Source organism: Equus asinus, chromosome 1, assembly GCF_041296235.1.
Source record: "Equus asinus isolate D_3611 breed Donkey chromosome 1, EquAss-T2T_v2, whole genome shotgun sequence".
NCBI classification, from domain to species: Eukaryota; Metazoa; Chordata; class Mammalia; order Perissodactyla; family Equidae; genus Equus; species Equus asinus.
The window spans coordinates 162,879,948-162,895,851 of NC_091790.1; the positions used below are offsets into that span (position 1 = coordinate 162,879,948).

The following is a 15,904-nucleotide window of genomic DNA, read 5'->3' on the forward strand; positions in this document are numbered from 1 at the left end:
TGTTTCACATCCTTTAGATTTTATATGTTAACTGATGTTATTTTTAAAAATGGATCCAGTGTAGTATAATGGAGCCCCTCAAGGAACGCGTGTGGTATAATGGAGCCAGAAGGATTCTAGTTTGAGTACTAGCTTTGTCATTTTCTAACTCTTTGGCGTTAGACAGATTATTTAAGCTCTGTGGGTTTCAGTCTTCTCATGTGTAAAATGGGACTATTGTCCACTTTTTAGACTGTTGTCCACTTTAAAGCTAATATGCTGGATAAATGTTTAGCATAAAGGCTGGAATGTAACAGGTGCTCAGTAAATGGGAGTAGTAGTTATTATTGCTGTTGTTCTATATTTCTTACAGCTCCTCATATAATACTGAGCATGTGATAAGGACTCTTTGAGTATGGTTCATGGCTAGGTCATTTAAATAGCTCCTGAAATCCCATCGCTTTTATGAAGGCTTCCTTTGGCTCTGTTCTGTCAGAAATACAAAACTTTCATGGCTTCTCTGGACTGTTTTTTCTTTTCCCATTATCTGTAAGGGGAGCCTTTGGTATGTATTCTGAAGTGCCTTCCAAGACAGTGATTTGAAGGATTTATTTATTTATTTTTGAGTAATGTTTTGGATTGATCCCTACATTTTTCTAAATGTCAGCAGCCAAGATTGTAATAAATAAAGCACTTTTCACGTACTTCAAGTGCAATATGTGAAACACATAGAATACAATCTCAGTTAATCTGAGCTGCAGATGAATAAATTTTGCCCAGTTTACTTCAGCTCAACAGACATTTATTAGTGTATCTCCTTTGTGCCAGGCATTTTATAGTTGTTGGATTTACAAAGATAAGTGAGATACGGTTCCTACCTTTAGGTTAGTCTAGGGTGAAGGAGGGACACAAAAATAGATCATTTCAATCGGCAATTAGTTGTAAGATGGAGGTAAAGATGGGGATCTGTGGGATCACAGATGGAGGGTGATTGAAGGGGAAAGAGAAGACTTCTGGGAAGACCTGAGCCTCAGCCTTTGATGTCTCTCAGAGGACAAATGGGATGATCCACTTGATTCAGGAGCAGAGACCCAACTCAAAGTGGTTTCAATATTTATGGGAATTTATTACCTGCAAAGTTCACAGGTAGGTTTGGCTCCAAGTGAGGCTTGATGCACTGGCTCAAACAGTGTCTTCCATGGCCCTCACTTAACTGTGCCCTTGTAAAAGCCAAATGGCTTCTGTGACTCCAGACCTTATCATCCTTACATATTTCTCCCCAGGCAGAAGAGTAAAATTTTCTTTAGTTCCAGCTCAATCTGGGGATTTAGTTTCTCTCATTAGCTGTAAATTATACCCATCCCTGAACCAGTCAGTGTGACTACTGGGCTACTAATTGGTTTACGTAAGTCAGGGTCTACCCTCAAGCTTAGAATGAAGTCAGTCTCATTGAAATCTCATGGCCAAAGATGGGAGGAGAGGGGAGTGGATGACTAGGAGGCAGCCAGCAAATGTTTACTAGACCAAGGGAAGAAAAGTGAAAGTTTTTTTGGGGGAGGTAATAATTTAAGCAAAAGTAAGGAAGCATGCACCATTACCCTGTGTGTGGGAAACAGCAAGCAGTTAATATTAATACAACGTGTAGTATAAGACTTAGAAAATAATTATAAAATAATAATGTGATGGAGTATTTATCACCTGCTGCATCTAGGTTCTGTATATTACTTTATTTAATTCTCACAACAATATACCATCTTGCAGATAAGGAAACTTGAGCCCAAGCTCACAGCTAATAATTGGTGGAGCTGGACTCAAACTCGGGTTATCTGACTCTAGAGGCAGCCCATGTGGACATTACAGAATATTAAGTACTCTCCTCTGTATTGCTAGAGTTTCAGGAAATAAGACCTTATGTACCATGCTAAGGAGCCACATTTTCTCTGGGGCTCAAGTTTTCTTCAAGCTCTAGCTCTTTGTCATACAATGCTGAGGCGGTGGTTCTCAAACTTTAGCATGCATCATATAGCCTATAGGCCTTGTTAAAACCTAGAATTGCTGGGCCCTAACACCAGTTTCTGATAGTGCCAGAATCTGCATTTCTAAGAAATTCCTAGATGATACTGATGGTAGTGGTCTGGGAGCCACACTTTGAGGACCACTTCTTTAAGGTCTTTTGGAGACTGAAGATTTGTGGTTGGATGCTATTCAACATATTGAAATGAACTTAAATTTTATTAGTACTTCTGCTTGGAAGTACACATGCTCTGACCTCACATTCTTTAATAATACAGATATCAAGAGTATATTTTGGCTACAGTAATATCCTCCCCCAGGGTCAAGGTCTTTGTTTAAGTGTTTCATTGATTGATTTCCTCTGTCGCTCTGATTCTTGACTTAAGATTAAATTTATTACTCTCCTTCTAGGTCCCGCTCAATTTGCTAATGCTCAGTTCCTCCTTTGATTGTTAAAAAAATGCATTTGTACACAAAAGACATACATGTAAACACTTAATTTTATTTGTCTACATTTTTATTGTAAAAAATTTTAAATATCAGAGACAGTAACATAAACACTCGTATTCTGCCTTCTAGAGTCAACAGTTGTAAATATATATACGTGTATATACACATACTTTTTTTTTGATGAACCATTTGCAGGTAAGTTACAGATCTTGTGCCACTTTACCTATAAATATGACAGCACACATCTCCCAATAAGAGCATTCTCTTATGTAATCACAATACCATGATCACACTTAAGAAAATTTACAATAATTCCTAATGTTATCTAACATGTAGACATACTCCAATTTCCCCAGTCGCTCCGATGTCTTCTATACCTGGTTGTTTTTTGCTACCAGGATCCAATCAAGTGAAACTAAATTTTAAGAGCTGGCAGTACTGGATGGATCTTTAGGCTCAGATAAGTTCTATGTTATTTAACATACAGGTTTCATTGCTTTCACAAAGACCCAATATAATGATGGCTTAAATAAGGAGGATGTTTATTTCTGTCATATTTAACCACCTGGAGATAAGACAGTCCAGGGCAGGTAGCGGGGCTCTGTTGTCCTCAATATGTCACTTCCATCCTTAGACCAAGATAGCTGTTCCAGCCCTACCATCATGCTGGTAAGAGGGGAGGGGAGGGCATACTCAATCCTTTTGAAGGCATGTCTGTTTGTTGCACATATCACCTCTACTCCCACCTCCTTGGCAAGAATGTAATCATCCGATGTATCTGCAATAGAGGCCTGGAAATATAGACTTTATTCTGGATGGCCATGTGTCTGGTGATAATTCAAGTACCAAAAGAAAGAATGGCTACTGGGGGGAACAGTTAGAATCTCTCCCACAAGTTCTTTTTTGCAAATGACTGAGCTATAGCAAACTATCTTCAATCCATTTAATAACTCTTAATACATTATAATATGACATTTTTTCTCTTTTTGAGATATACAGGGCTAGTAATTGCTCCTACGCTGAGCCCAGACTGTTATTCTTTTTAGAATTATTTGATATGTATTTTATGGATGTTCTTTCATCTTTTTTGTTAGGGTGTAGCTATAACTGCTCATAGTTATCAGCGTCTTCACACTTTTTCTGGTTTGCTATTTCCTTTTCTCTGAGCTGGGCAAGCAGGTAACAATAACCATCATAATAATGCTATAATTTTTTGTGTGTTTTATGCATGCTGTACAGTATTAGAGACTTTTACATCTTATCTCTAACTTTGGAGCTTTTATACAAATATACTCATTTTATAAATGAGGAGACTGAAGCTCCTGGAATATCAGTAACTTGTTTATGAGAACTACAACTGTTAGAACCATAATTAAAATAATTGATGTCCTAAGTGAGACCTGGTAATCCTACCTGTAAAAAGTTTGCATGATTTTCATTAGAAAGACTCTGCAGCATCTATTTTGACAACTTAGAGACATTTTTATACTTTAACATTTTTTCTGCATGCAGACAGGTAGGATGGCTAAATTGTTAAATTCTAGATAGATGAGTTACTCTTCGTCTAAATATATCTCTGTGAATACACTTGTACAGCATGCATGTGCATGCAGCATATATACAAGCTCATACCTTTTTTTGAAATGTTTAATAAGCATAGTAGATAAAGATTAGGTTAAAAAAAACCTTAAAACAGTGACTGCAAAACCTACCATGCATTATAAAAGAATGTGAACATTGAGAGAATACTTTTCGAAACAGGATTGATATGAACAACTCTTTTCTCTCTGAAGAGATCCCAGAATGGTTCAGATGTGTGTTTAGTGAACGTTCATATGCTAAGACAATATTCAACCTGGAGCATCTCTTAGATTTTTTAAGGTTGACAAACCTATTGAATCAATCAAGATGGGGTAGAGTATATTGCAGTGACAAGCACCCCAGAATCTCTGTTTGTTTTCTTTTATAAAAAATTCCTTTGGCAGCATATCTTCTTTTTAAAAATTGCCCTTGTGTCCATAGTCAGATACAATAATAAGAATATCATCCATTTCTATGCAATTTAATTTCTTTTTGAGCAAAGTATTCTTTAAATTTCAAAATTTAAGTATACTATGTTGGCATGGATAGCCAAGGTAATATGGAATAGTTACTACAGGACTCAATGTATATGGTAAGTATGAGTTAGGAAGACGAATTAAAGAATTAACCTTTTGTTTAAATCCTTAATAAGTAGCTTAATTTTTCTCTGACATAGTTCTTCCCTGTATAATACATTATGGGATATGCTAATCGCACTAGCAGAATGTGAACAGTTGTAGCCACTAGCTCTTTCTCAGATGAAGAATATTGTGCTGTATCATCGTGGTCTAGTGGTAACATTCAGCGCTCCTAATGCTGTGACCCAGGTTTGTTTCTTGGTTAGGGAATCACACCACCTGTCTTTTGGTTGTTATACTGCGGCGACTGTGTGTTGCTGTGATGATGAAAGCTATGCCACCAGTATTTAGAATATCAGCAGGGTCACCCACAGTGGGCAGGTTTCGGCAGGGCTTCCAGACTAAGACAGACTAGGAAAAAGGACCTGACCACCCCCTTCTGAAAAAATTGGCCATGAAAAACCCTATGAGTAACAGCACTGGAAGGTGAGAGGATGGCACAAAAAGAGTGGGCAGGGTTCAGCTCTGCTGTTTACAGGTTGCTAGGAGTTGGAATCTTTTTGACAGCACTAACAAATAACATATCATAAAACTCATCATTATCATCATCTCAGTATATTTTAAGAATTGTGAATTTTGTAGACTTATAGACTGATAGAAAAGATGTTTCAAAATCCATCTATAGTTCAGGGCAATCAGTGATTACTATTTTTCAGGATTAGTGTTTTCAACTCCCATTGGTGCTTAAAACTGGAATTGTATAAAACTGGTGCCTAATACATGTCTGTGGATTTGGTCTGCTGTGTCTGACTGATGTCTAAGTCATTTGAGAATATGAGGCTGATAAACTATGAGGAAGAGAAGTAGCCGCGTGCAGAACAGTGTTTATTATATTTCTGATTTTGGAAGAAATGATATCTTACAAAGAGCCATGATTGTTTTCAGGGATTATTTTGAGCTAGAGATTTTAGCATACAGTAACTGAAAATAAATGTATTTAAAATTGTAGGCATCTTCTGAATAATTTAAAAATGGGGAAGTATATATGTGCTCATATACAATAATCTGATAGCTTTATCAGTTTGTAATTTTAAATGTAAACTGCTCATTTTGCCCCTTGAGGAAAAATTGTGACATATTTGTAGTAGATAGTGGTAAATTAAAACCATTATATTTATAAAAAGAATAGGTCGCCTAATTTTCTCTAATTCTTCTTTAGGTCGAGATTTAATTTGTATCCAGTCTATGGATGGGATGCTGATGGTGTTTGAGCAGGAAAGCTACGCTTTTGGGCGATTTCTCCCTGGTTCTCTTTTACCTGGCCCTCTTGCATACAGTTCCCGTACGGATTCCTTCATTACTGTTTCTTCCTGCCGACAAGTGGAAAGTTACAAGTAAGTTAGATGTTAAATCTTTGGAAACATGATTTTCGGTTTGTTTGTTGCTGATCAATTCTTTTCCACCAAGAGCTTGAATATTATAGATGAAAAAGAGCTGGTTTCTTTGATAAAATGTGATTGTGGTGACTTAGAAGGAATCATTTACATATTGCAAAATACTCGAAAGACAGTATAGTGCAGAGATTGAGAGGAGGGGTTTGGAGAGGCAGACCTGGATTGGAATCCTAGTTTTGCTGTTCACAGTTGTTTGATGGTCAGTGTCCTTCTCCTGACTATAAAGGGGACAATAATGGCTATTTTGACAAATTTGTTAAAAGGATTAAATGTATGTCAGGTTGCCAGCCCATAGAAAATGCTCAATAATTATTATGCCTGTTCTTGAATTATAAGTAATAAAATACAATGTGAGTGAAAAAAAGCCAGATACAAAGATGCATATATAGAATGATTTTATAACAAAAAAGAATGTATATGACATAAGAAGAATACTGGAAAGAAATACAAGTGTTATGAATGTTTTCAAAAGAACAATTCATAGTGGAAATAAAGTATGAAGTGACCCTATGGAAACAGTTTATGCTTTTTGCTAGAAATTCTTATTGATTTTGGTGAATTGTGTTTGAGAGAGACATTTTTCTCCTCTACCAGCTAAATTTCAATAAAAATTAAAGTTTTGAGAGAGCAAGTTTTTTGTTGGAAGAGAGAATGGGGAAAAGAGTAGAAACCCATGGTAGGAAAAGAAATAGACTTGTAGGATTAGAATATCTTCAGTAACTTCATTGTTGTTACCTTACTGATGGCAACATTTAGAACTTTAAACATCTAAGCAACACTTCATTATAGCTTTTCAGTATTATTTTTGACCATATGATTTTTCCCAAGGTAGAAGAAAATATAAAATCATCAGGCATCATCTGTAAATTTTTGCCTTCAAGTTTCAGTATTGTGTATATGGCAAGTTAATGCAGTTTTCCCTTCCTAAGTGGCAATCTACATTTTGTGAATTATTGTCCAGGCATTAGGATTCGAAACTCTGAAAACAAGGAAATGTTTGTGACTAAGCAGAAGTTAACTGTTGGAGGTAGTGTATCATTATGTCATATTCCTTCTGTAACTCCTATGGCTCTTGTCCAAAGGAGATGAATGAATTGTGGCATTGCTACTGGTAATAAATAAAATATTATATTTATTTTGAGAGGTTGAGAAAAATATCTGTATAATTCATTCAAGCCTGCCAAAACTTAAGCAATATTGAGGAGATCTGCTTTTCAGCTTTCCACCAAGTTCTGTGCCTCAACTCCTGCCAAGTTGTGATACTGGCACTGCTACAGTGGGGTCACAATAAGAAGATCTGAATGCTCCATGACTTCCTCTTTGAAATATGTGTACAGGAATTAATTTGGTAATAACTCCAGGAGTGATTGGGTGAAGAAACAATGTGTAGGTTTCCTTAATCTGTAAATTTAATCTCACAGAAACTCCCACTGTTTTAACTGTGGTAATTCTCCAACATACCAATCCATTAAATTTGTCTCTATCTAGGACTAAAAAAATGCGTTCTTTATCCATTATGTGGATCTTTTATAATGGTAAAAATGCATGAGATATGTGAAATGATGATAATCAAGAGGGTTTAGAACATTAAATAATATACTGTATTTATTTACACTTTCAAGTCTAATAGATTAAATTAAGTGATAATCACTGGTACAATTTAGGATGGGAGAAAGCATGAAAACCATACGTTTGTTCTTTTGAGACTTCTATTTATAATCAGTTAATAGAATGTAATCAGTTAAGAGAGAAGGCTTTTTGAGACATAATTCATTTTCATTTTTGTGATTGATATTTAATTACTTTAAAACTAACGTAATTATGTTCACATAGGAACCAGTGAAGCCAGTGGGTCTCAAACTTTAGTGTGCTGAAGAATCATCTGGACAACCTGTTATGAAATGCACAATTGCAGATTCCCAGTCCCCAGTCCCCTAGATTTTGATTTAGTAGGTTTGGGGTTAAGACCCAGAAATCATTATTGTAAACACACACTCCAGGTGATTCTAATTCAGGGACACACTTTGAGCATTGTTTTTTTTCCTTTGAAGAGAAAGAATTGTTTGTCTTTTTTGAGGGGGAGGAGGGGCTTAGGTACCACTATTTTCTTGGCTATGTTTGTCCAAACTTTGGATCATTATATATTCTCTTTTTCTTTCCTTTACCTGTCAGAATTATGTAGTCAGTAAATCCTGACCTTTCTACCTTTTTTTCTCTTATTCAGCTCTTGCTTCCCATTCTCATTAGCATTCAGGCCTTCTCACTTGGATTTCTTATCTCTAATCTAGACTTTGAAGCGTCCTTCTCATATCTATCCTTTTAAAACACCTCTTTAAGTCAGAATAATTTTTGTTGCCCATTAACAAAATATAAACCTGCTTATGTTGACATTCGGTGTTCTTTATAATCCAGTCTCATTTTACCTCTATTATGTGGACTTTCAGATTTGGAAGGGACTTTTAAAGGTAACTGGTTCAACTATCCTCCTTCTTTCACCTTCAAGATGTGTTATTGCCTAAAATGCTGATTTTTGCCCAATATGATATATTACCTTCTTGTATTGCTCTAAAATGTTCCATAGTATGTCTTTCATTGTCAGGTTCCTGAGAGCAGAATCTCTCTTAAATAGCTGATCACTGATGGAATAATTCAGTTTATTTGTTCAATCATTCATTCAGCAAACATTTTTCAAGAGGTGTCTCTGTGCCACACACTGTGGAAAGTACTGGGAATGCAAAGTCAAATAAGACCTCTTTCCTGTCCTCAAGCAGTATGCAAGCAAGTGGGGCAGGTAGCAAGTCAGTCAGCTGTTTCAGTTCACTATGATACAGGCTGTAGCAGAACTTTGCACAGGATTCTGAGGCGGCCTGGAGGTGGAACCTATAAATGAGTTAAATGGAGGGAGGCTCCCTGAAGAATTATACCCACCACGAGTCTTATTCTCTCTCCTCTTTGCTATATACTTCCCCCTACAGTGCCTCCTGATACATTGCTAAGTAGATAATAGGCTTTAAATCAGTATTAAAATGCATTTGTTGACTTTAATGGACAATATTTCAACAAGAAGATTGTTTTCTTCACCAGTCTTAGGCTCTTGCCAAGTTGGAATACTTGGTGTTCTGCACGTATGTTCTTGGGTTTTTCTTCCTCTTCTCTTTTGCCCATGCTGTACTCTGTCTGAAATGCTCTTTCTTCCTTCTCTGCACATGAAAATTATGTCTGGAAGCCTCCCTGCTCCCCTTCAGTTCTTCCCTGAGCTAGCTGTAAGTAACATATCCTTCTCTCAATTCACAGAGTAGTTTTTCACTGCTTTCCACAAGTACTATTCACGCTTCCATTGACCTTACATGTTTGCTTGTTTCTCTCCTTGATTAGGCTAAATGCTCCTTGATGGCAGGGATTTTGTATCCCCTGAAGCAGCTTGTCAAAAGTAGGTGTTTAACAAGAACTTGATGAAAGAGTGAAAAGTTCGTAAAGAAAGCTTCTATTTTGTTCCTGGCACCTTTCGATGAAAATGATTCTCCCTGGCATAATCGAGAATGTTTTAGCTGTAGTTGAAATGAACATAGTAATGCTCTGTATCCAGAGCTTCCATTTCTAGTAGAGATCTCTCGGTTAAATATCAAGGTCCCCAAATCTCCTGGTACCCTTTGAGGTGACAACTATGTTTCCTTTGAAAATAAATGATTTTGGAGGATTTACTTTTGTGCTCTGTGACACCTCAATCCATATTTTAGTTACTTGCTGCTGTTTTTATGACGTGATGCGGAAGAGCACTAAATTATATGGTTGAATTTGTCATTGGCGCTCCACAGGACTTAAGCATTTGTGGCTTTTGGGTCAAAAAGCACCATCGTCCACCTGGAGTTGCTGTATTTGTGATTAGCGCCTTTCTGTTCTGAGAAACACGTATGGCATTCTTTCATGAAATCTTTCTACGTTGGGCCTGGTTATTCTTTCAGCAGTCTCAACAAGGGAGTTTTATTCTTTAGCTTATATCATTGAAGACTTGAGTGGTAAGGAAAAAAATCCAAGTGTTTTTTTTTATTTTAGAATTTCCAAGTCTGCTTGGAATTGTTTGGTTTTGGAAGTAGATTTCCATGTACATTATTGGTGACAGTTGAGAGGATTTAAAGAACTGTAAAGTAGATGCTATTGTAAGTGTGTCATCATCTAAATTTACCATCAGTTATGTGTAGGCATAAAATACTCTTCTGAGTAGTCTTCCAGCAAGAGAAATGGCCTGGATTTGGCAGTCAGGAGTCAGTTTTGTCTGTGTCTCTGCCTCCTGTTTTGATGTTGAAGCGGCCACTTTAGGGGTTCACTTATTCCTCAGATGAAATAATAACTCTTTGTTTTGTGTATATGTATATGTATATATATAAAGCTTCAAACAGCTCAGAAGCTTTGGATTTTTACAACAGTCTCATTAATATCCATATCATCCTCCTGTAGGTTGGTGCCTGCAGGAGATGAACCGCCCATGTAATTAATTGCCTGAGGTTAGATCCATAACAGGACCAGCTCTGGGCTGATGTTCTAGTCACTGGTGCATGCTGTTTCTGTTACTATGAACTGGGAAGAGTAAAACAATCCAATTTGGTGGTTGGAATGTGAGGTCTAATTATTTGGCAGTTTTGGAAACTTAGGGATTTTGAGGGTCAGTCTCAGATCGTGTGGAGACTGCACAGGAGCTGCGGCTGCCTATGGAATTTTAAAGCATGGTTCGACAAGGCTGAGTTCGACACCCTCCCACCCTTTTTGTCTTGTTTCCTATGGCTTATTCCTCCCTGCCATGCATCTCTCCTAAACTCTTGGCATGGCCTTTCATGTCTCTTTCATGCTGCTTGCCTTTGTATGTACTGTTGATGTTGCCATAATGCCTTTTACCTCTTTACCAGCATGATGAATTTTCACTTATTCTTTAAAACCTAGCTTTCTCCTCCTGAACCTATACCAAGAACATATATATTTCCGCCACCTCAATTACTTGTTTCTGCTACCTTGTTCCCATGGTACTGTGTTCATACCTTTTGTTAGCACAGGGCACTCTGATTTATACTTATTAGCTTGTATATGAATCTCCACAGTTACCTTGGGAGATCCTGATGGATACAGACTGTGTAGTAGTTTTTTGCCATGGTCAATGCTTGTATTAGATCCCTATTATATGTGTGTTGAATGAATGAAATTCATATAAGTAACCTTTCATATTAACTATAAGACTGATTTTCATAAATGCCTTCAGAGTTTATCAATACATAGTCATTCTGCCTCCAACTAAAATTGGAGGCTTTTTACAAATGAAGTATTGCTGATTAAGATAGGATAGTCTAAGAGTTGGCATGTGACATTTGAATACCACTGTACATTTCAGTGCTCATTTAGATATTCCACATTGCTTTTATTCATTCAGGTCCCTGATTTTGACACTATCAGAATTTTTCTCTTAGACCATATGAGGTGTCTGAATATATCTGTTTATTAATTTTCCTCTTAACTATGGAAGAACAGTGCAAGGAGTTTTGGTTCAATAGGAGCCTGAAGTTTCTTCGTTTAGAGTAGGATTGTTACTCTAACAATATACCATTAATTAATGGGAAATAGAATTTAACCTTTATTGGCTAAATTAATCGTTTCTGGATTGAATAATAGTTATAAATTGTTATTAAGAATGATTTGAGCTAAACATTACTATTGAAATAAAAGCTGAAAATACTTGTAGAAAGTCATAATGTCCATTATTGAGAATTTATAGCATACCAGATAAACTGCTAGGTGATTGATCTCTCTATATAAATCTCTGTCTATATGTTTGTCAATCTATCAATCAATAATTTAGTGCCTAATATATACCAGATGCTGTACTAGGCACTAAATTATTTTTACTTTTTTGGTAAGGAAGATTGGCCCCCAGCCAACATCTGTTGCCAGTCTTTCTCTTTTTGCTTGAGGAAGATTGTCCGTGAGCTAATATCTGTGGCAGTCTTCCTCCGTTTTGTATGTGGGATGCTGCCACAGCGTGGCTTGATGAGCTGTGTGTAGGTCTGCACCTGGGATCCAAACCTGCAACCCCCAGACTACTGAGGCAAAGCACGTGAACTTAACTACTGTGCCACCAGGCTGGCCCCAAGATTATGTGCTTTTAAAGCTTAAAATTATCTACACTTTTACACTATAAAATCACTTATAATTATTCCATTTCTTTCAAACAGGTACCAAGTACTTGCTTTTGCAACGGACGCAGATAAAAGACAGGAGACTGAACAGCAAAAACTTGGTTCTGGAAAAAGACTAGTTGTAAGGCCTTTATTTTAATATATAAAAATTTCAGTAATGTTATATCTAATCACAGATGTTTGTTCAAGATTAGAATTCCTGGGAAGAAAATTAAAAAAATATATATTTCAGCGATTTCTCTTTTCTGTTATGTTTTTATTTTCTGTGTTTTTTAAAATTATTATATCAATGATCAGAGGATTTAGTTGGCTAATATTGAGCAATAGAGACACATGCCTGGTCATAGGTCATAATATATCAGATTATATAGTTATAGCCCTAGAATTATAGAGTACAGATGGGGTCACTTTTTAAAAAAATTTATTTATTTTTTTTTACTTTTTTTTCATTTACAATCTTAGAAGTTTATTACTATAAATAATCTCATAGGCTCAAAGGAGAAAACCCAATCATTTTAATAGAGTTCAAAATTCATTTTTTTAATTGAGGTAACATTGATTTATAACATTATATAAGTTTACATAATGTTAGTGTAATGTTATATTATATGGCTTAATATTATATATTAACATTATATAAATTTCACCACCAAAAGTCTAGTTACCATCCATCACTGTATACCTATGCCCCTTTACCCCTTTCACTCTGCCCCTCCACCCCCTACCCCTCTGGTAACCACCAGTCTGTTCTCTGTATCTATGTGTTTGTTTGTTTATCTTCCATGTGAGTGAAATCATACGGTATTTTTCTTTCTCCATCTGACTTATTTCGCTTAGTTAATACCCTCAAAGTCCATCCATGCTGTCACAAATGGCAAGATTTCATCTTTTTTATGGATGAATAGTATTCCATTGTGTGTGTATGTGTGTGTGTGTGTGTGTGTGTGTATGTGTGTTTATACCACATCTTCTTTATCCATTCATCTATTGATGGGCACTTAGGTTATTTCCAAGTCTTGGCTATTGTGAATAATGCTGCAATGAACATAAGGGTGCATGTATCTTTTCAAATTAGCGTTTTAGTGTTTTTTGGCTAAGTACCCAGAAGTGGAAGAGCTGAATCATATGGTACTTCTATTTTTAATTTTTTGAGGACTCTCCTTACTGTTTTCCATAATGGCTGCACTAATTTACATTCCAGATGGTGTCACTTTTAACTGAAGTAATTATAAACAAAATAAAAAGAGGAAAACTAAAAAAATCTTTCAAAAGGCAAAAATAATGCTACTAGTAGGTATGTGACCAAATACATAAGTAAAGCATAAAAATTTATAGCTCACAAAGATAAAATTAGCTCAAAGACAAAGGTGGAAGTTTGATAACTTGAAAAGTAGTTTGAAGAAAAGTTGTAAATGATAAATTCTCAGGTTAATGGGAATTAGGGAACAGATGATGATTGTGAGCTCTTCCTCATCCTGGGAGCCTCCATAGACAGGAAGGCAAAAAATAGAAGGAACTGAAAATTATGATGGAAACAGTAAAGTAAATTTGAGAAGGACACACATGCAAGGAACTTAATGAAGAAATAATGTGGAATTTAGTATACTAAGGAAAAAAGAATTATCAGAGAAGACTAATAATCTGTGTTAGGATATAGAAGTTAACGGAGATGGTAGAAAGGAAGGCTAACTTGGAAAGAGTCAAGAATGAGATGACAGCATCTCTCAAGATAGTAAAAGGTGAAAGAGCACAACAAATACAAATAGAATTTTGCACAAAATTTGGAGCCACCATGGTAATTATAGTTAAAACATAGACTTTTGAGTCAGATCTTGGGAGCTATACTTTACGTTTTTTTTCAAGTAATTTTATTGAGATCATAATGTTTATAACATTATCTTACGACTTATTTTGAGCAAGTTTGTTAACTTTGTTAACTTTCAGTTGCAAAATGGTGATAATGCCTATTTACAAGGTCACCATTAGAAATACGTGTAAAGCACTTAGCAAAATATCTGGATGATGAAGGTGACAATGATGATGGTGATCAAATTGTCCTTGACCTTCTCCTCAATGGAAGTCTTCTATTTGTCCCTTAGGTTCTGCACTCCAGCCACATGGGGCTTCTTATTGTTCCAAATAGTCCATGACTCTTCTTGATTCTAGGCTACTGCATATGGTTTTCCTTCAGTCTAGAATATTCTTCCCTCATTTATTCGCAAATATTTATTGCTACTGCTCTCTGCCACATGGAGGATGTATTTTGAAGTCAATTGCAGTTGAGTGATTTTTCCATTCTCCAGTAATTAATGGAGTAAGAAACAGCAGTAAAACTTCCTTTCATTACACCACAGTCAATTGGCGGGACTGTGATGCAATGGAACGTTATTAAATCTATTGCAGAGAAACAAATTTATCCAGTGGAATGCTTTTAATAAAGTAGTTGTGGAAAGACAGTTAATAGCTGCCTATGTTACTCAGAGCTACCTTTTAACTATTTGTTGATTTTTAATTTAATTCCATTGTGGTCAGAGAAATACTTTGTATGACTTGAATTTTTTTAAGTTTATTGAGATTATTGCCTAGGTTATGGTCTATCTTGGTCAGTCTTCAGTGCGTACCTGAAAAGAATGTCCTTATTAGTTTTTTTGACTAATTTCTGTCAGTTACTGAGGCAGGGCTATTGAAATCTCTGACTGTAATTGTGGATTGTCTGTTTCTCTTTGCAATGTTATCAGTCTTTTGCTTCATGTCTTATAAAATTTTGTTATTAGGTACATAAACATTTAAGATTGTTATGTCTCAATGAACATGCCTCCCCTTTCTTTATGAAATGACCCTCTTTATCCTTTTGCTCTGTAGTCTTTCCTCTAAAGCCTACTTAATCTGTTAGTAATATAGTCACTCAGTTTTCTTTTGATTAGTGTTATCTTGATAGTCTTTTTCCATCTTTTTACTTTTAATCAATTTGTGTCTTTGTACTTAAAGCGCATTTTTTGTGAACAGCATATGGTTGGGTCTTTTGCTTTTTTATCCAATGTGATATGGTCTCCCTTTAATTGGGTTTTTTAGACCATTTACATCTCATATGACTATTGATATGGGTAGATTTAAGTCTATCATCTGGCCATATGATATCTATTTGTCCCATCTGTTCCTCGTTTGCTTTTTCCTGTTTTTCTGCTTTCTTTTGGAGTTACCTAATATTTTTTATGATTCCCTTTTATCTTTGTTGGCTTATTAGCCATAACTCTTTGTGTTGTTATTTTGGTGCTTGCTTTAGAGTTAACAGTGTATATCTTTAACTTATCACAGTCTGCTTTCAGTTGGTATTATAGTGCTTCACATATAGTATGAGAATCATACCTCTGTTTCTCACCTTCTAGCCTTTGTGCTATTGTCATATATTTTAATTTTATATACACTATAAACTCCATATTACATTGTTATATTTTTGTTTAAATAGTCAATATCTTTTAATGAGATTTAAATTATAAGAAAAATATCATATATTTACCCATGTAGTTACCTTTTCTGGTAACTTAACTTCATTAATTTGTGTAGCTCCATATTTCCATCTGGTGTCATTTTCTTTCCTCCCGAAAGACTTCCTTTCACATTTCTTTCAGTGTGGGTGATCAATTCTTTCAGGTTTTGTATGTCTATAAAA

At 35.7% G+C, this 15,904-nt stretch overlaps 1 protein-coding gene across 3 annotated transcripts in view; it reads left to right on the forward strand.

Moving 5' to 3' along the window:
- BBS9 (Bardet-Biedl syndrome 9) overlaps positions 1-15,904 on the forward strand; it is a 428,290-nt gene that overhangs the window by 91,498 nt on the left and 320,888 nt on the right. For all 3 annotated transcript variants that reach the window (XM_014838754.3, XM_014838755.3, XM_070511651.1), the window contains 2 exons: positions 5,821-5,995; positions 12,271-12,355. In XM_014838754.3, coding sequence (XP_014694240.1) covers positions 5,821-5,995; positions 12,271-12,355 — 260 coding nt within the window. The remainder of the gene's footprint in view (positions 1-5,820; positions 5,996-12,270; positions 12,356-15,904) is intronic.